Source organism: Passer domesticus, unplaced genomic scaffold (genome assembly GCF_036417665.1).
Source record: "Passer domesticus isolate bPasDom1 unplaced genomic scaffold, bPasDom1.hap1 HAP1_SCAFFOLD_102, whole genome shotgun sequence".
NCBI lineage: Eukaryota > Metazoa > Chordata > Aves > Passeriformes > Passeridae > Passer > Passer domesticus.
The window spans coordinates 194,636-214,340 of NW_026989903.1; the positions used below are offsets into that span (position 1 = coordinate 194,636).

At 52.9% G+C, this 19,705-nt stretch overlaps 2 protein-coding genes and 1 long non-coding RNA gene across 5 annotated transcripts; all 3 read left to right on the forward strand.

Moving 5' to 3' along the window:
* Window positions 1-3,062: 3,062 nt before the first annotated feature.
* Window positions 3,063-6,351, forward strand: LOC135291690 (uncharacterized). Its single transcript, XM_064405946.1, has 9 exons — window positions 3,063-3,118; window positions 3,320-3,391; window positions 3,479-3,580; window positions 4,010-4,126; window positions 4,446-4,517; window positions 4,606-4,677; window positions 4,765-4,866; window positions 5,314-5,421; window positions 6,078-6,351. The coding sequence occupies exons 3-9, from the start codon at window positions 3,505-3,507 to the stop codon at window positions 6,173-6,175; spliced, it is 645 nt and encodes a 214-aa protein (XP_064262016.1). The 5' UTR covers window positions 3,063-3,118; window positions 3,320-3,391; window positions 3,479-3,504; the 3' UTR covers window positions 6,176-6,351.
* Window positions 6,352-6,530: 179 nt separating this feature from the next.
* LOC135291692 (uncharacterized) lies at window positions 6,531-9,286 on the forward strand. The gene is made up of 6 exons (XR_010354444.1): window positions 6,531-6,592; window positions 6,794-6,865; window positions 6,953-7,051; window positions 7,496-7,609; window positions 8,238-8,403; window positions 8,928-9,286. It is a non-coding gene; the product is annotated as an uncharacterized LOC135291692 (long non-coding RNA).
* Window positions 9,287-11,299: 2,013 nt separating this feature from the next.
* LOC135291686 (serine/threonine-protein kinase PAK 3-like) lies at window positions 11,300-19,705 on the forward strand. 3 transcript variants are annotated; one of them, XM_064405944.1, is made up of 8 exons: window positions 11,312-11,936; window positions 12,748-12,796; window positions 14,038-14,147; window positions 14,970-15,087; window positions 15,922-16,021; window positions 16,448-16,644; window positions 16,971-17,105; window positions 18,620-19,050. In XM_064405944.1, the coding sequence occupies exons 3-8, from the start codon at window positions 14,104-14,106 to the stop codon at window positions 18,662-18,664; spliced, it is 639 nt and encodes a 212-aa protein (XP_064262014.1). In that variant the 5' UTR covers window positions 11,312-11,936; window positions 12,748-12,796; window positions 14,038-14,103; the 3' UTR covers window positions 18,665-19,050. The 3 variants fall into 3 exon arrangements, with proteins under 3 accessions (XP_064262013.1, XP_064262012.1, XP_064262014.1); XM_064405942.1 differs by lacking the exon at window positions 12,748-12,796 and having other exon boundaries at window positions 11,311-11,936; window positions 18,620-19,065; XM_064405943.1 differs by lacking the exons at window positions 12,748-12,796; window positions 16,971-17,105 and having other exon boundaries at window positions 11,300-11,936; window positions 18,620-19,705.

Genomic DNA, 19,705 nt, shown 5'->3' on the forward strand with positions numbered 1-19,705 from the left:
CCAATCAAAAAACCAAAAAAACAAACCCAAACAAAATTAAATAAAACAGCAATTTTAATTATATAACTTAATATATATACAATTGAATAAACTCAAAACACTGACTATATAATTTGGTTTAAATTACGAATAATTTGGTCCTGATAATAGCGTATGAGCAAAACTAACCATGCGGGGTATGCGTGGGGTAGGGAGTGCAGGGCTTTTGGACCCCCGTCACCTCATGGACTAGCTTGTCAAGACAAAACTCCCCTTTTTATGCTGTATGTCATTACCATCTCCTCCCATTTTCGATTCATCACACTTGTATCACCGCCCTCATCATCACCTTTACCACTCATGCTCCACCATTCTTTAAGTAAGTTGTACCACTCTTTGGGGATCTTCTTTGAGGAAGGCCTCTCCTCTTCCTCCATGTCCTGGAGTTCATCTTTTGGATTACACATGTGCACCAAGCTGGTACTGTATAAACCAATATTGTGTTCTAACATTAAAGCAGTGGATCTCATATAATCAACATTTTCCTGGTGTCCAACCAAATTCTCCTCCCTTCCAACTAAATTCAGTAATTGTTATCTCTTGCTTCTTCCTGTTCTGAACAGCTGCAGGAGAACGGTGGGGAGAGGGATAAACCCTCCTCTCCCTTTCTTGCTTGGCATTACACCTTTAACTGTTTTATTATTTCCAAATATTAATTACTTTATTAATATTGATTACTCTTTCAATTTTGTCAGCATGAATCATATCTATTTACCACACACAGTTCTCATCTTTTGGGCATTTAGGAGCTTTTCATTTTGCTTTGCACCCAAGAAAAATATACCCCCAAATGTGCACAAATAACTCCTTTAGCATGTCCTCCTTTTCAGCTGGTTTTTCCATTGTTCTCTGCTATCTTGTCCTCATCTTTCCACAATTCCTGTGTCTATTCAAGTCCAGCCTGGGACCGTGCACGCCTTTGCTTTAGTTCTGTAGTGATTTATGCCCAGCCATCCTGCCAACCACACCCATTTCAATGTTGCAACAACCTAACTCTGGGCTGCAGTATGTGAATCTCACTCTGCTGTGTGAGCTGGCAGAGCACCAGAGCAGGCTCTGAAGAAGGGGCATTCGGTACATTAGTGAAGTGAGTGCTGGAACCTGGGCTAGCTCTTAGAACTCTGGCACTACGGCAGGAGTCGGGAACTGCCTCGCTATGGGGATTTACCAGAGGCAGAGCCTTATTGCCACTTGCTCTCCAGTGCCAGACACAACTCACGACAGGGACGAGGCACAGGAGAAAGGAGGAGGCGTCCCGTCTTCAGGTTCCGCAAGGAACAGCTTAGTCCAGGCAAAGAGAACAGGATGAAAAGCCCCTAGCTGTACTGCCCAAGGGGTTTTGTACACATACAAGTCATGGGGTGGATGCAAACAATGAACCAATAGGGAATGCTCAGGAGAGGAGTGAGGGGATTACATCAAGTGTCTGGGGCCAGTTGGGGTAGGAGGGTGGAGAGGATGGGTCACAAGGGCCAATGGGGCTCCCAGGAGTAGGGGAATTCCAAAGGGGAGTTGCAGTCAGGGATTGGCCCAAAGGTTTGGGAACCAAGGGGCTGGGTTGCCTTGACAGGCAGGGAAAGAGCTGGAACAAGGGGTGGGGAAGGGCACGAGGGACAGTTTGGAGGGAGGGTAAAACCCACAGGTAAACCAAGTCAGGAAAAAAATGGGGGCACAACAGAGCCCTTAAACAACACTTAAAATGAAATCAATAAAATAAATTTGAACTGCAACAATAAGAGCATCTTGAGGGACGCAGCCTGACCAGCAATGTCAGCAGGCAAAAGAAAGGTTTTGCTTTGCAATGGCCCTTTGATGAAGCAAAACATTTACAATCAGGGCAGTCCATTCATGCAGACGGGCGCACACTCTGGGGGTACAGCTGAGGCCATGAGGTCACAGCAGGGCTCTGGGGTCACAGCAGGCTGAGCTCTCAGCAGGCCCTGAGGTCACAGAGGTGCCAGAGGTGCCAGAGCCCCGTGGTTGCACAGCAGCACAAGGAGCCAGCACTCAGTCCCTGAGCACAACTGTTGCGGCAGCAGCGGCGGTGGCAGCAGCGGTGCTGACGTTGGGACAGCGGTGTCGGGACAGCGGTGGCAGCAAGAGCTGCGGGACTGGCGGAGGACAAGGCACCATGGCCCTTGCTCTGCGCCTCCTACTCCTGCTGCTCCTGGCCGTGGCCCTGCCTGCCAGGGCTGCCCAGGCTGCACCGCTGCAAGCGCGGCGAGCAGGTGAGCCGGCAGCCTGGCTGCCGTTTCCCGGGACAGCGCTCCCGGCTCCCTGGGAAGCGCTGGGGATGGTTTTGCCCAGGGCTTTAGGGAGGGTTTCCTCTGTGGGAGGGAGAGAGACCCCACGGGCCCTGGGCTACTCCAGCCACCCCTCCAGAGATGTTGCAAAGGGCCTGCAAAGAAGTTGGAGAGTGACCAGGAGCCAGCCCAGAGCTCCCCAGGCCCCTGTGTAGCTTTGGCCATGTCCATTCACATCTGGCTCCCACAGCCTTACCCAACACCCCTGCATTGCCCAGTTCTCTGTGGCAGAAGGGGATCCCAGCACACCATGGAAATGGTTCTGGTCTCTGCTCCCTTCTAGCCTGGAATCGTGACATGGGTTTTCAGGAAGTCCTGATGAATGATGGTTTGAAGTTCCTGGAGGATGCTGGAGGCAAGTTTTCATTCTGCCTTTCCTTAGTGAATAATAAGGGTCAGTGCAACAGAAGCTCACTTATAAACCATTTCCCTTAACAAAATCTTAAGATTAAAAGAATCTGGAAACCTTGCCCTGCTCCCTTCTGGAGGCCTGCGGGCTCCCACAGGATCACTGTCAGTGGGAGGAAGGAGCATTTAGCTTTCAATCTTCCTCCCGTGTGCAATGCCAGTGTGTCCTTCCGTGTGCTCTGTGCAGTCACAGAGAAGAGCAGAGAGGGAAGGGGCCGGGCCCAGGGCTGTGCCCCGGGGCTGAGCCTTGTGGGCAGCCTGAGGATCTCCTGCAGTGCCACAGGAGCTCTTCTGTCCTGCCTTTTTTGCAGCTGAACCTGCCGGTGAAGGTCCCACATCCAGGACTGAGGCTCAGGGAGATGCTGAGGGTAGGTCAAGGCCTTTCCCCTGGGAGAGCTGCCAGCTCAGAGCCCAAAGCTGGGCCAGGGAGGCAGCGCTGCAGGTGCCAGCACAGAACCATGCACGTGTGTGCCCGCGCCCTGCACGATCCCCTCACCGCTGCTGCGGCTCAGTGGTGCCCGTGCAGATCAGCAGAGATGGCAGAAGCTTCTGTGGCTGTTGAGTTACAGGTGTGTCTGCGGGGAGGACTTCACCAACTCCAGGGCTGGATGCTTGGCCCCAACCCAGCTCCCATCACAGGGGTGAGTAGTGTGATCCTGCTGACCCCACAAGTTGAGCCCTGCTTTTGTGGGATCCATTGCTGGGAAATGAAACTACTTTCTCTTAAGGTCCTCCGACAGGAGAGACCAAAGACATGGCAGGCAAGAAATTCCAGGACCCATTAGAAATCATGTGGCAAATGCTGAAGGAACGTCTACAGAGAAGGCAAGGTGGGTGCATTTCCCTCATTCTTCCCCTGGGTCTCAGCAGCCGGGGGCTTTGGCTGCACATCTGGACACGCCGTGCCCGGCACAGCAGGAAGGGATCCATGGCAGCCTCGCTGCCCCGCTGCTGCTTTCACGCCCTGCAGGGCTGTTTCCCAGCCTGGCCTGGCTGCAGCTTCTGCCCAGCCTCTGCCGGAAGGCATTTGGCATCAGCTGACAGGCAGCCCAAACTGTAACACACCCTGAGATCCCCCACTATAACCAGCCCTGCAGATTAGGAAAAGGGTGTCTGTTTGGAGGTGGAAGTGCTCACATCATGCCACTGTAATCTGGCCATTTTCCTGCTCCATAAATTTCACAAATATTACCTCTGATGCCACCGCCCAAGTGGGGAACAGCTCCATCTAATGCAGCTGTCTGCCTTCCTTTGTCAAGAGATAGACATAGTGCTTCAGTGGAAGGTGGCATTTCTTGAAGGAAGCACTCCATCTTCGGTGCCAGCCCCTGCTGCAGGAAAGAAGGCAATGCCAGACACGGGCACAGGCACAGCAGGTAATTGCTGTGCCGGGCTCAGCCCTGGCCGGGGCTGTGTGGCAGCAGCTCTTCCCCCAGGGCCTGCCCTTGCCCGGCCCTGCAGCAGCCAAAGCTGGAGGCGCCTGGGCTTCCAGGCCTCTGGAGCTGGTTCAGAGCCCCGGGGAAACGGGACTGGTGCAGCAACGTCCCTGGCGCTGCAGCTGCTGCGGAGCTGGCCCTGAGTGCCCAGAGGCCCAAGGCACAGGAGCAGCCCCGAGCGGGAGCCCTGCCGCCAGCCCAGGGCCAGAGCCAGCCCTAGCACACAATGGAAACAGTTCTCATCTTGGTTTGCTTCCAGACTGGGAGGCTGGGAAGGATTCCCCATTAGCCTGGCGCTCTGAAGTTGTGAAGCCCTCCGAGCATTCTGCAGGTATGTTCTCACTGTCCCAACAAGGCGTAATGTTTGACTGACTGGTCAGGACCAGGTGGCAGAAGCTTCTGTGGCTGTTGTGTTACAGATGTGTCTGCAGGGACGACTTCACCAACTCCTACCCTGGATGCTGCACAAAAGCCCAGCTCCCATGGCAGGGGTGAGTAGTGTGTCCCTGCTGACCCCTCAGCATGAGCCCTGCTTTTGTGGGATCCATTGCTGGGAAATGGAACTACTTTCTCTTAAGGTCCTACGACAGGAGAAACCAAAGACATGGCCGGCAAGAAATTCCAGGACCCATTAGAAATCATGTGGCAAATGCTGAAGGAATGTCTGCAGAGAAGACAAGGTGGGTGCATTTCCCTCATGCTGCCCCTGGGACTCAGCAGCCAGGGGCTTTGGCTGCACATCTGGACATGCCGTGCCCGGCACAGCGGGAAGGGATCCATGGCAGCCTCGCTGCCCCGCTGCTGCTTTCACGCCCTGCAGGGCTGCTTCCCAGCCTGGCCTGGCTGCAGCTTCTGCCCAGCCTCTGCAGGAAGGCATTTGGCATCAGCTGACAGGCAGCCCCAATTGCACCACAGTCCATGGCCACCCTCAGATCCCCTGCAATTTCCTGATGTCCAGGCAGATCAGAAGCTGGGGCTGTTTGAGGAAGGAAGCAGCCTTGGGTTGTCCCAAAATCCTGGGTGTTTTCTGATCCTTATCCATTCCTTTCACAAGTGATGCCTCACCTTCCCCATTCCCAGTCAGGAATGTTTCCATCTGATCCAGCTGTCTCTTTTCCATTTTCCAGAAATGAAAGGAGAGCCTGTGCAGAAGGAAGCATTTCCCGGAGGATGCAGTGGTTCTGTGCCAGCCTCTGCTGCAGGAAGGGAGGCCATGCCAGGCACAGACACAGGAGGTAATTGCTGTGCCTCTGGGCCTGAGCCCTGCTGAGGCTTGAGCTGCCCTCTCTGCTGCTTGGCAGTGCGGGCACAGCCTGGACTAGAGCTGCGCAGCCCAGGGGAATTATCCCCAGCAGGCTCAGGGCACTCGGGTCCTGAGCAGTCCTGCTGGGGTCCCTCCATGGGAGACATGTCCTGAAACCTGGCAGTGACTGCACGGGGTGCCCACGGTGGGGAAAGGACAGAGAGGGAGAGCAAGGCTCCAGTGTGTCCTGAGAGGGCCTGGCTGTTTGCCCTTGGGATCTGGGGGGTGTCCCCACAGAAGGAGGGCAGGAGGGACAGAGGGAGGTAGGGAGGCATAGCTGTGGCACTGCCTGCTGCAGTCTGCCCCAGGGCTTTAGGGAGGATTTCCTCTGAGTTTGAGGGAGAGAGCCCCAGGGCCCTGGGCTACTCCAGCCACCCTTCCCCGGGATGTTGCTGAGGGCAGGGAAAGAGTGTGCAGAGTGACCAGGAGCCAGCCCAGAGCTCCCCAGGCCCCTGTGCAGCTTTGGCCATGTCCATTCCCATCTGGCTCCCACAGCCTTACCCAACACCCCTGCATTGCCCAGTTCCCTGTGGCAGAAGGGGATCCCAGCACACCATGGAAATGGTTCTGATCTCTGCTCCCTTCTAGCCTGGAATCGTGACATGGGTTTTCAGGAAGTCCTGATGAAGGATGGTTTGAAGTTCCTGGAGGATGCTGGAGGCAAGTTTTCATTCTGCCTTTCCTGAGTGAATAATCAGGATCAATGCAACAAAAGCTCATTTATAAACCATTTCCCTTAACATTATGTAAGGGCTGAAGGATTCTGAGAATCTTTCCCTGCTCCCTTCTGGATCCCTCCCTGCTCCCTTCTGGATCCCTGAGGGATCCCACAGGATCACTGTCAGTGGGAGGAAGGAGCATTGATCTTTCAGTCCTCCTCCTGTGTGCTGTGCCAGTGTGTCCTTCCCTGTGCTCTGTGCAGTCAAAGAGAAGAGCAGAGAGGGAAGGGGCCGGGCCCAGGGCTGTGCCCCGGGGCTGAGACTTGTGGGCAGCCTGAGGATCTCCTGCAGTGCCACAGGAGCTCTTCTGTCCTGCCTTTTTTGCAGCTGAACCTGCCGGTGAAGGCCCCACATCCAGGACTGAGGCTCAGGGAGATGCTGAGGGTAGGTCAAGGCCTTTCCCCTGGGAGAGCTGCCAGCTCAGAGCCCAAAGCTGGGCCAGGCAGGCAGCGCTGCAGGTGCCAGCACAGAACCATGCACGTGTGTGCCCTTGCCCTGCACGATCCCCTCACCGCTGCTGCGGCTCAGTGGTGCCCGTGCAGATCAGCAGAGATGGCAGAAGCTTCTGTGGCTGTTGAGTTACAGGTGTGTCTGCAGGGAGGACTTCTCCAGCTCCAGGGGTGGATGCTTGGCCCCAACCCAGCTCCCATGGCAGGGGTGAGTAGTGTGTCCCTGCTGACCCCACAGGCTGAGCCCCGCTTTTGTGGGATCCATTCCTGGGAAATGGAACTACTTTCTCTTAAGGTCCTCCAAAAGGAAAGACCCAAGATACTGCAGCCAAAAATTCTCATGACTCAGATGAATTCTTGAGACAAACACAGAAGGAAGCACCCGGAGGACAAGGTGGGTGCCTTTCCCTCATGCTTCCCCTGGGACTCAGCAGCCGGGGGCTTTGGCTGCACATCTGGACACGCCGTGCCCGGCACAGCGTGAAGGGATCCATGGCAGCCTCGCTGCCCCGCTGCTGCTTTCACACCTTGCAGGGCTGTTTCCCAGCCTGGCCTGGCTGCAATTCCTCCCCAGCCTCTGCAGGATGGAATTTGGCATTAGCTGATTGGGTGCCCCAACTGTACTGTGGGCCTGAGATCCCCTGCCATTTCCCAGTCTCTGAGAAGATCAGGCGGTGCAGCTGTTTGCACAAGGGAGTGCACTGGCCCAGCCCCAATTACCTGGGCTTTTTCCTGATCTTTACCTGTGACTTAGACAAGCATTGCCTCCTGAAGGTGCCACCTCCCCAGGGGGGAATATTTCCATTTGATCCAGTTGTCCCTTTTTTCCTTTTTCAAGTGATGGACCAAAAGGCTGTTCAGGAGGAGGAACACTCAGGGAGAAGCAGTGGCTCATTGGCAGCCCCTGCTGCGGGAAGGAAGGCGATGCCAGACACGGGCACAGGCACAGCAGGTAATTGCTGTGCCGGGCTCAGCCCTGGCCGGGGCTGTGTGGCAGCAGCTCTTCCCCCAGGGCCTGCCCTTGCCCGGCCCGGCAGCAGCCAGAGCTGGAGGCGCCTGGGCTTCCAGGCCTCTGGAGCTCGTTCAGAGCCCCGGGGAAACGGGACTGGTGCAGCAACGTCCCTCGCACTGCAGCTGCTGCGGAGCTGGCCCTGAGTGCCCAGAGGCCCAAGGCACAGGAGCAGCCCCAAGCGGGAGCCCTGCCGCCAGCCCAGGGCCAGAGCCAGCCCTGGCTCCCGACTGAGCAGGGGCTGCGCTCGGTCCTGACAGGGCCTGAGCCTGTCCCCTGGGGCTGGGGGTGCTGTCACGGGGCAGGGAGGGCCAGGGGTGGCAGTGGCTGCTCAGGGATGGCTTTGGCCCGTGTCCCTGGCAGCAGCCACTGCCCAAGCAGCTGCGCTGCCCCCGGGCTCTCCTCCCGGCCTGCTGGGCTTTGTTGGCTGGCACAGCCTTTTCCCAGGGCCGGCAAGGTGCCTGCAGGCCCCAGCTCTGGGGGAAACAGAGAACGTCCTGCCCGTATCCACCGTGCTGCCAGCTCAGCAGTGCAGCACAGCATGGGCTCACGCTCCCCATCGCTCCCACAGATGCAGCCGGCACCACAAGACCTGTTACCGATGCCCAGGATGGCCTCGGAAGGGGTTTCTGTCAGGGAACAGTCTGCTGGCTAGGGTTACTGGGAGGCGTGCTTTCTTTGGAGCTTGTCTTCATGTTGGGCTGCTTTGGAATCGGGTATTCCTGGAAGAGAAAACAGTGAGTGTTTTGTTGCTCTCCCCCTCAAACAGCTTCTTTTGAAAGTCTAACGTGGTCAGGGAACATTCCCATTGAGACTGCAGTGGGGTTGTGGCCAGTCCATGATTGTCCAAATAACTCTGCTGAGGGTTCTGCTGCTGCCCAGTGCTTCCATTGGCCTCTCAATTGCTGGGCCTTGTCCTGGGGCTGGGGCTGCAGCCAGAGCTGGCTCCCACTGAGGCTGCCTGGCCAAGAGCAGCCCCAGGGGCACGGGGCAGAGGCAGAGCGAGGTGGGGAGGAGAAAGAGCAGGGCCGAGGTTGCCCTTGAAAGGCAGAGGCGCTCTGGGGCCCACTCCTGGCCAGGGACCCTGCCCAGAGCCGTGCCCTGCTGGCCGGGGCCTTGAGGGGCAGCTGTCCAGCTCTGCCCAGCTGTGCCAGCAGCTCCAGCCGTGCTGGGGAGCCTTGCCAGCTCTGGGCCCTGCTGTGCACGAGGGTCCCTGTGTGCCACTGGCAGCTGGGGCCTCAGCCACCTCCTCTCTGCACAGGAGCACCTCGGGACAGAGTTGGCAGACGGTGGCTGCACCTCACACCCAGACAGTGTGAGCAGCCCCTCCAGCAGCAGGAACGGCCTGGACAGCCCTCTCAAGTGTTCTGTGAAGAGGACCCCAGAACAACCGTCAACAAGGAAGCCTCTTATTGCCCCGTAGATCCCACTGCCACCTGCTCTCCCCATGGGCCTCCCCAAGCTGCCTTCATTCCTTTTTTTCTCTCAGTCTGTCCCATCCCAGCCAACCCGAGTTCCGCTAGGGACCCCAGGACCAGCCCAGCACCTTCCAGCACCTCCTGAGACCAACGCATCCCTTCCTCTGCCCCTGAGCCCCCTGGCCTTGCCCTCTAGGCAACACTGAAGGTGACACCCCACCCCACCCCACCCTCCCCCCACTTCCAACTCCCGCTTGCAGGGTAGGCAATGGCCCATTCCTGTGTTCAAATAAAGAGATGGATTTGTGTCCTAGTTTGAAAGCAAAACCAGTGAGAGGCTCTCTTGTTTAAACTGCGACCCTTTGGACGAGGACACGAGGCTTGTCTCCATTTTCATCAGAAGGCTGGTTTATTATATTACACTAAAATACTACATTACAACTATACTAAAAGAACAGAGAGAAGAAGATCAGAAGGCTACAAAGACAAGAATAGAATAGGAATCAATAACAAAAACCTGTGACTGCTCACAGCCTTGGCACAGGTGGCTGTGATTGGTCACTGATTGAAAACAATCTACATGAACTAATGGAAGATGCACCCATGGCATTCCACAGCAGTACATAGTTATTGTTTACATTTCTTTCCTGAGGCTCTCAGCCCCTCAGGACAGGAAAAATCCTAGCAGAGGCTTTTTCCCTAAATTATCATGGCAACAAGACAGATATTGTGGATCTCTACAGAAGCCAGTGTTGTACTTGGGGGCAGCCAGACAGCACTTTGGGGCATTCCTTTTGCCTTTGAGGGCAGTTGGGAGTGGGTGGGCTTTGCTGAGCTTCCCTGTGCAGTGAAGACAAAAGCAGGGATTGTTTTGCAAGCAGCAGAAGGCTGCAACCCAGCCAATGACTCTGTGAAGGTGTGTGTGCTAGTCTGGCCAAACTGATGAGAACACTTGGCTTCCTGGATTCCCTTTAGACTCCTGACTTGTCACCAGTCATTGGAGACAAAATACGTCCCAGAACTTGATAGGCTGTGGGGCTGGTTTAATGCTGGTGTTGTTTTTATGACTGTTAGTACTTCTACTGTTCCTTCTGCAGTTTGGGTTTGATAAGAATTCGACATTTTGGTTAGCCTGACCTTCTGGATGAGAACATCAGTTGATAGCACAAATAAGAGAGGAAGAGGTCTTTTCAATGTGCCCTAAAAGTTAAAACATTACATTCTTAGAACAATCCCGAGGTATCAGATAGGAAGTGTTGTTTTCATTGTGCCTCAAGAGAAGAAGGACGTTTTTTTACAATCCCTGTTGGATATTTTAGTTGTATGTTTAGGAAGTTGCATCAAAGAGACACATCCATGTGGCATTTCCAGACAGAACTGCCCTGCAGGCAATTCTCAGGAGGAAGCCTGCAGCCCCTCTGCTGCGTGTTCCTCCAGTAGCAGGCACTTTGTCACTGCTAATGCCCAGCTGGTAAACACTCTTGGAATACTAAGCATTGGCCTCAATCCCTGCACAGATTCCTGCACTCGAGGAACACAAGCACACCAAGGCCTTGGTGACTCTGCAGTACAGATGAGTTGCTTCTTACAACTAGTAAGAGCTGCCAGTGCAGTGCTGTCAGGGACTAACGGGTCAGGCACAGAGCAGAGCCCAGTTTACTCAGTGTCTGCCATCAGCTGTTGGGACAAAAGGTGGATTGATTGACTCCTCCGTGGGTCTGAACATAAAGACAACCATGTTCTACCTTGAGTGGGGTCAACAGCTTGTAACAGAGCTGGGTGTGCCTCTGGCTTCTTGACAGTGGCTGTCAGTGGCCGTTCGTGGGCTTTGCCAAGCTTTTTGTCATCCTGCCCTGCCACTGACAGCTGCTGTGCCTGCAGGGGCTGGAGCCTTCCTCAGCTGTGGGGTTGCAGCTGCCGCCCCGTTGCTGCAGCTTTGCCTGGGCTGGTGAGAGGATCAGCATCTCCTTTGTGCAGGTGTCTGTGTCACGGCAGCGCCTGAGGAGCGGCGCTGTCCTTGTGACCCGTCTGGGCTGTGCTCTTTGGGAAGATGGGGCACGTGGGTGTTCAAGGGGCCAAGTCCAGTGCCAGTGGCTGCTGCAGCCCAGGCTGAAGACCAGCACTTGTAGTTCTTCACTAAATGAGGAACGGGCAAAGTGGTCTTCAGAACTTAGCCTGCTCCTAAATGAAAGGGTTCTAACTCTTAGAGTCATTGTTCTTGGATGTAGCATGAGCTGCTGTTCTCTGAAAATGTCAAGGCATTCTTTAGGCAAACTGCTGAGAGGAAGGGAACATCCCCTCCTCTCCTGGAATTCACTTTGCAATATTCTTTCTGCTCTGCAAAAAAAGCAGATGTTGATAAAAATTCATTCCAGATCCCAGGGTGCACTGAATCTTTGGAAGTATGTAACCTTGTGCTGAATCTCCCAAGAGTGTTTCTTCCCAAGAAAATGAAGACTCCTGATTTTTCAGCCCTCCTTCCCGTTTGTAGATGACCGCCACTTGCCTTGGTGCCTGTTTGTCTTCTGATTTCTGTCTGCTCTGATGGTTTTTCCATGGGCTTAGTTTCCCCTCAAGGCAACCCTGCAAAGGAGTGTGGGAGAATCAGACTCTGTGCAGAGCTGCCTGTTTTGCTGGGGCTGCTGTTGTTGTTGTTCTTGTTGATGTTATCATTAGCTAAAAGACCACAAATTGCTCAGAGCCCCAGAGAGTGGAGCTGGGTTTCAGATCTCCTGCAAGCTCAATCTCTCTGTTTTGAACTTTGCTTCTTGCATTTTGTTTCTTTCAGGGTGTGTGGTGAGTGTGGAAGATCCAGAAAAGAAGTACACTGGATGGGAACATCTTGGCAGTGGGTGAGTGCAGCCAGGAGTACAGAACCACGGGCCAGGAGTTTTGGTGGTGCAATAGCATGTGGGGAGTCAGGCAAGCTGCAAGCATCTTCAGAGCCTGGCTGCAGATTGTCCCTGTCTCACTACTGAGGCAGTACAAGGCATCATCAAAGATAACTGGATGCTGACAATGTCTTGGCTGCCTCAAGGAGCAGGACCTGGAAGCCCTCCTGTCCCTCCAAGATGGGGCACCAGTTTGCCTATTTTCCCAGGAGACATGGTTTTGTATGATTCAAAGTAATATGGCCACACTCATGAAGGAAGGAAAACCTGAGAGAGCAGGTTTTGTGTGTTGTTTCCCACCAGATAGCTGTCAGATAACAGCTCTCAGTAGCATTTCTTAGTAGTATTTTTCTGGAAACAATATTCACTGGTCAGGAAAATAAGAAAGGCTGTGTGGCGTTGCCTGAGTTTGGCAGGTAGGATGAAAAGAGAGCGGTGAGAAGGCCCAGCAGCACTGTGTGTTTCATTGCCTGGAAAAGCACGTCACAGGCACAGACACAAGAAGAAAAAGGCAGAGAAAACCCCCCCACATGCATAAGCTAGTGTGTGCATTGGAGAATTCTAGCAGCCCTTTTTCTTCCTGTGGGAGCCAGCTTCTCTCTTGGACACTCTGCATGGCAGAGGGCTGCTGGGCTGCTGTGCCCTTGGCTGAAGAGTAGACAAAGCCCAGTGTTTTAGAGCCACTGCAGGCAGCAGAGAGCTCCTGCCTGGGCTGCCTTTTGCTCCTCAGCACTGAACAACTTCTCTGTTCTTGCTACTGTTCTGATTCTAGGGGCTTTGGAGCTGTTTATAAGGCCTTCGACACTGCCACAGGACAAGCGGTGAGTGCCCATGCAGATCTTGCAGCTCTTGAGTGCTTTCCCTGTGATGTGATCTGTGGCCAGAGCTTTGGGCCGCCTGTCTTTGCTGCAGAGGCTGCTCTGCAGAAGCAGTCTGTCTAGAGGCAGGCTGCAAAATGCATTTGGGACAGACTTTGTCCTTCCTACCTACCTGAATGAATGCAAGGATGGCCGTGGTGTCTTTCAGAGGACACGCTAGCTTGGACTTACTGGATAAATGTGCATAGATTAGCTGATGGCAAGAGCCATCATTCCAGACCAATTCCTCTTAAGCCCAGGATCAGACACAGATATTTTGTTTTCTATCACGTGATTCAGTTGGAAAATACAATGCAAGCCCTTCAGAAAGAGAGATCTTGTCTGGAGCACAGTTTTGCCTTTCAGTCCTAGGGAACCTAGTTCACATACACACACACCTACACACACAGAGACACAGAGAGACACGTGCACAGATGAATGAGAAGAAGTTGATGAAGAGCCTTAAATAATACAACCTTGTGTTGATCCTGTGTTCCACTAGAGAGATGCTCTCTGTTCTGACCAGGCATGGTGGTGTCTTGGAGAGTCTTGCTGCTCTTTGGGGCTAGAAGTTCCAAGTCCTGAATTCTCCTTTTTTACTCTCAGGAAATACATTCCATCTTCCTTGATAGTAAGGAATTAGAGAAGGTAGTTCCTTATCCAGCTGCAGAGCTGTGCTCAGGAACTGCACTTGGAGGGAGGTCTTGGAGGCGTCCGAATGCCCTGAGCCCTGTGCTTAGAACCTGGGGCACATCCATAGTGTACCACAGAAAGGGGTATTCATTTTTAAACCCATTCAATAATTTCAAGTCTAAAGATTGTTCTTCAAAGTTGCAAAAGCCAAACTGAAGAAGTGAGGATGTGCTGGGATTGTAACTTTACCTTGAGTCACTTTGCAGTTCTTTTTTGACAGCATTTTCCCCATCATGTTTGTATGTGTTTACTCTGGCACACAATTGAATTGGCAGCCGTCTCTTCACAGGAGAAAAATTACTTTTGGCTTTCAAAGCGTGTGTAAATGATAATAGTAGTGCTAAACAAAGTCTATTTGAGAAGCCTGCGGGTGCAGAGGGTGGTGTCAGCGCTTTGTGGTTGATGGTTTAGAGTCCCTTTTATCCGAGGTGACAAGGCATCCGGGCCCGTGAGTGCCCGGAGAAAGAGGCTGTGGTCATGTCTGTCCCTAAGAGCTTTTGATGTCATTGTAGGTGGCTGTAAAGGAACTTTATCTCCAGCACCAGGGCTGTGAGGGAATATTAAAAGAAATCCTGCTCATGAGAGAAAATAAGAACGCCAATATTGTCAGCTACTTAGAAAGGTAAGTAGTTCTGGTGATTTTCTGGGAACGTTCATTTCCATACTTGCAAGGCAAAGATTTAAAAGCTCTTTAGTCACTGGCAGAAAATGGATCTTTCAATGAACATCAATCCACTCCTGCACCAGGCATGGGAGGAGTTTGCATTCTGTCCCCATGAATGCTTCCTGACATAAACAGCTTGAAGATTGATCTCAGAAACCTGGCTCTCTTACTAAGCCAGCAGCCTGTATGTTCACTTGCTGCATGTGGTTTTGCTGGTTTGGGGCATGATTTTTTCCAAGTGTTGGAGGAGAAAACATGCCAGAGATTATGCACCTTGTTCCCACTATTTTCCATAGCCTTGCATGCCAAAAGACTAGGCTAGGAGACACATAATTTGCCAGGTCTGAAATTATTTTCCTGTTTGTGACTGTCCTTTCTGCAAGGTTTTCCAAAGGGTGTTGGCAGTGCTGCACACCCACTTGCCTTTAGTAAAAGCTGTGAAAACTGTGTCTCCTTGCTGCTGGAGGGAATGGGGCAATTTGTGTCTGAAGATGATGAAGCAGCTGCTGGGATGTGTCCACTTCCAGATTGATCTTTTTCCTCACTAAACCTCCTTTTTCCCCTGCTTGCCACCTAAGCCGTCTCCTTTTCCATGGATGTGCCTTCCTCCTTTAGGTGGCACAGATGGCAGGCACTGGCTAGCCTAGGTGGAGTGTGTCTTCATTTGATTCCATCTTCATTTACCAGTGACCTGGAAAGAAAACTCAGCTGTAGTCTTTTCTTCCCCACAGCAATTCAGCTGTGCACGTTCAGCTCTACGCTGTTGCTTTCCTCTTGCAGCTACCTTGTGGATGAGGCTGTCCTGCTGGTGTTGGAATATATGGATGGAGGCTCCTTAGCTGATGTGGTCACTGTGAGAAGGATGGCTGTAGGACACATAGCAACAGTGTGTCGGGAGGTAAGGGGTCCTGCTTGTGCTTGGGATGGCTTGGACAAGGCTAGTCCTTTGAAAGCACTGCAAAGTGAGTGATTTCATGTTCAGAGCTTTCTTTCTGTGTTGTTCTTCTGCTTCAGAGAAGAAAGAGCATCTGGACTGAACTGCCTGCCAGTGTCCCTGCCCTTCCTGTACTCTGTTCTTCACTCTTATCCACCATTATTGAACTCTCTCTCTCTTTTTCCTTTTTATTTTCTGTTCTGCACTTTGCCTCCCCAAGCCTTTGCCCAGAGCCTTTCTGCACTGCCTTCTTTGCCTGTAAGTGCAAAGGTGCTGCTGTAAGAGTTTTAAACCAGAGGCCAAGCCAAAGAGAGACTCATCTGTCACAGGTCTCCACTCCAAAGGATGGCATGGCACCCAGCATGGTGCTTGCTGCTGCAAACTGACAAAAGAGCTACTTCCAAGTCTGCTGTCGAGGCAGCCGTAGAACCCTTGTCCTCCAGTCTCCCACCCAACAGTGATCCCCTTGGTATCCAAGGCAGGGACGTTTTCCTCTTTTGGCAAACCCTTGTTTGTCGTCCGGACGGGGAGAGCGCATCCGCTGCAGCAGCGCTCATTCTGGCTGGCTTTGCAGGGGACAGTCTGGAGCAACGACTGACTGATGCTTCCCCCTCCAAAGCTAATATGCCTTCCCTTGGAAAGATCCTGCTCTCCTAGTGCTGCAGCAGCAAGCTCTTCCTCCTGCCAGCACTCACTGCTCCTTGGAGATCTGTGAATCTTCAGGAACAGCCTCCTTTTGCATGTGATGAAATCAGATCAGGCTAACTCTTGGCCTCCTCTTTCTTTTTCCCCTGGCAGTGCCTGCAAGGCCTGGCTTTCCTTCATGCCAAGCAGGTGATCCACAGAGACATCAAAAGCGACAACATCCTTCTGGGCCGGGACGGCTCCGTCAAGCTGGGTGGGTATTCCTGCTGAGGCGCAGCGCTGCGGGGAGGCGGTGTGGGGCTGCTTTGGAGAGGCTGCCGGGTGCCAGCAGTGGCTGCTGAGAGTGCAGGGAGCGCTGCGCAAGCCCAGGCCGCAGCTGGAAGGTGCTGAGTGGTCTAGAGAGCAACCAGGTATCCAGAGTAACTTTGGTTTGTGGGTGTTCCTTCCAAAGGGAGAGAGTTACAGTGTAAACGTTCAGGGCAACCAGGAAAAGCCAAGGTTTTGTGGGAATCGTGGGTGGGTTGTTACCTGTACAATTGCCCATGTCCTTGGCTGCAGCCCTGAGCAAGGAAAGCCCAGCTGCTTTTCCAGCTCCATTCAGCACTGCGTTCTGGGACTGAGAGTGAGAAGCCCTTTTCCTTGGTTTCCTACTTGAAGCAGTGTTTGTTTTCCTCCTCAGCTGATTTTGGCCTCTGTGCTGTGCTCAGCCCTGAGCACAGGAAACGGAGGTCGATGGTCGGGACCACTTACTGGATGGCACCCGAGGTGGTGAGAAGAGAGCCTTACGGCCCCAAAGTGGACACCTGGTCCCTTGGCATTGTGGGAATAGAAATGGCCACAGGAGAGGCTCCTTATATGCAGGAGACCAGTGACAAGGTAAGGTGCAAATGTGCTCAGATAGCCGTGTCCTTCTGCTCCATGTCCATTAGAGAAAATCCCATTCCCACAGCTTGAAGTGCTTCCAGCAAGGGCCACTTCAAAAAAGGTCTCTGGGGCTCACATCAGCCGTCAAGGCAAGACCTGGTGCTGGAATAGCTGGGGCTGCACTGGGGCCTTTTTTCCTTTGCGAGAGAAGGCTCATCTCTAAGCATCTGCTGGGCAAGAAATTGCCACTGCAGACTGGAGTTTTAAAGATGGAGTCTAGGTGAGCCCTGAAGGATATGGAAGAATCACATAGAGTCTCATGTTTCCTTTTGCTTCAGGCCAGCTACCTGATAGGCAAGCAAGGGGTTCCAAATCTGCACCAGCTCAGGCTACCCCCTGGCTTGTGTGAATTTCTGGGCTGCTGCCTGCAGATGGATGTGGACAGGCGAGGCTCTGCCAAGGAACTTCTGCAGGTACAAGACAAAGCGGCTGCAGGCCAAACAGCTGTTCCCTGCCAGGGTTTGCTCCTTGGCCAAACTCCAGGGAATCAGATGGGCCCCCCACAGAGTAATCTCCACTCTGGGTGCTTTTCAAATGAAAACCAAGTAGGATCTTGACTGCTTGAGGTTAGAAGGGCCCAGTGAAGGTCATCTAGCCCAGAACTCCAGCCACTGGCAAGGACATCTTCAAGTAGATCAGGTTGTTCAGAGGGCCATCCAAGCGGAGCTTGAATGTTGCTGGGTTGGGGCTCCTCCCAGCTCTCTGGGCAGCCTGTGCCAGTGTTCCAGCACTCTCCTCACAAGCAGTTTCTTCCTCAGAGCCAATCTGAATTGAGTGTCTTTTAGCTTAAAGCCGTTCCCCCTTGTCCTCTTGCAATTGGCCCTGCTAAAAGAAATGTCCCCAACTTTCCTAGAAGCCCCTGAAAATATTGAAAAGTCTCCTTGGGGCTTGCTCTTCTCCAGGATAAACAGGCACAAGGCTCCCAACCCTTCCTCAGAGGAGAGCTCCTACCTTCTGGTCATTTCTGTGTCCCTCTTTTGCTCTCAGGTGCTCTCAGGTTTGCCTGGTAGCAAAGGAACTGAAGTATTGCAATGCTGGGGACGGGGGCTTGAGGAACACAATGAAAGCAGTCCCTGCCAAGCAGTTTTAGATTGGTCTGTGGGAAGGGGGGAGCTGGGGTGGAGCTCACTGTGAGCATCCGAGGGCACCCAGCTTGTCCCGCCTGGCCCACCCTTGGAGGTTTCTGCCAGCCAAACAGGCACAGCTGTGCAGGATTTGTGCCAGCCCCATGTGCTGCCTGGCCCCATCAAGTAGATGAGAATGGCTGTGGCTTTGCTGCCAGGTTTGGTGGCAGACAAGGAGCTGGTGACCAGGCCACTTCCTTGGCTGTGCCTGCTGTGAAGGAAGATGCCAGCCAGCACAGGAGGGAGTGGGGTGTGCTGAGGCAGACACTGCTCTTCCTGCAAGCCAGAGCTGAGCACATCTGCACCCTGCTGCTTGTGTCCTTGCTCCTGGCTTGCTGCTGAAAACCTGAATGTCCAGCTTTCCTGAGATCAACACGTGGGATCAACATTTTTCAGAGCTCTTGGGAGTCTCTTGACTTATACCCCACATCTCTCTTGGACACTCAAAGAGCCCATGTCTGTAGAAAAGAGGAGCTTGAATAAGTCTGGTGACTTTCCTGAAAGGAATAAATCCTTAGGACAGCAAGCAGATATCCCACAGTGATAGCAGGACAAAAATCCCAGCAAGTGACGACACCATGAGGAATGGACTAGTGCAGTTCTGGGCCGTGTTTGCCTGTGCCAGCAGCATGCTGGACATGAAGGCAGCTGTGCTGCTGGTACCCTCAGTCCCATGTCTGTGTATTTCTGGGTGCTGGAGGAATCCAGGTCGACCCTGTTAGGAACTCAGTTTGGAAAAATGGTTCCTTTTTCCTTTGTCTCTTTTAATTTGGTTTGTTTTGTTTCTTTTTCCCTTTGGGCAGCATCCATTTCTGCAATCAGCGGAGCCTCTCTTAAGCCTCTTCTGACAGCCTGATTGCTGCCATCCCTGCAGCAAGGGAATGCAAGAAGCAAAGGAGATGACAAGGTGTGAGAGTCTGTCTGAAACGTCCCTCATTTTTTGCCTCTCGATCATCATGAAAGCCAAGACCAGCTGGGAAAGGGAAAGATCCTGTTCTGAAAATCCAGGTCTGTCTGGTCCACCAAGCCAGATTATTTCCTACGGGTGTGTTTGCTCAACTCATGGAACACTGCACCCAAGAAGGGGCAGTGTGCTCTCCTTCGCCTGCATCACCTAGCAACGCTAGTGCTGGAATTTCTCCACCCTTCTGACTTGGCTGGACTTTCTCTCTGGAATGACCTTCCCGGAGGTCACCACAAAAGGACCCTCCATTCACCGTACATCAACCACCGTGACAGATGGACTGAGATGGGAGAAGGTTCTCCCCTAGAGGACTGAGACGTGCGACCCCTACATGGAAAAGCTTCCCTCTTTTGCCAAAAGGACTAAGACTGAAATCCCCACTGTAGGGTGAGGGAAGGTATGCGTGGGGACCGGAGCAAGTTTTGCAAGCGACCACTGGACCGAGAAGACAATGGTTCCTGCCTACGACATCTGCTGCTGACGACGCCTGTTCCTGATGGACTACTGATGGACTCCTTGTACCCTTTATCAATAGACTATTTTGAAATGGGTCCCCTTCCCCCATTTCAAAAGGACTATAAAAAAGGTTAGACCTGACTGATACCTTTGAGATCTCCCCTGACATGAAGAGGACAGGCCTCTTCGTCGACCGGACTTCGAGGGACATCTGCACGTCTGGTAGCTATATAGCTGCTTGCCCTCCCTCTCTTCTTTTTCTTTTCCTTATTCTTTTCCCTTTCTTCATTCCCCTTCTCTCTAACGCATCTTTGCTATGGCTATTTAATAAAAGTACATGTATTTTGATTTTACTGCAAATCCCCTTGTCGTGTCAGTTTTTGCACCCTGAGATCAGTGAAAAAGAACCTACACGAATCACGTCCTTAGGACGGATCGTGTCATAAATTGGATCTTGGGTCACGGATCT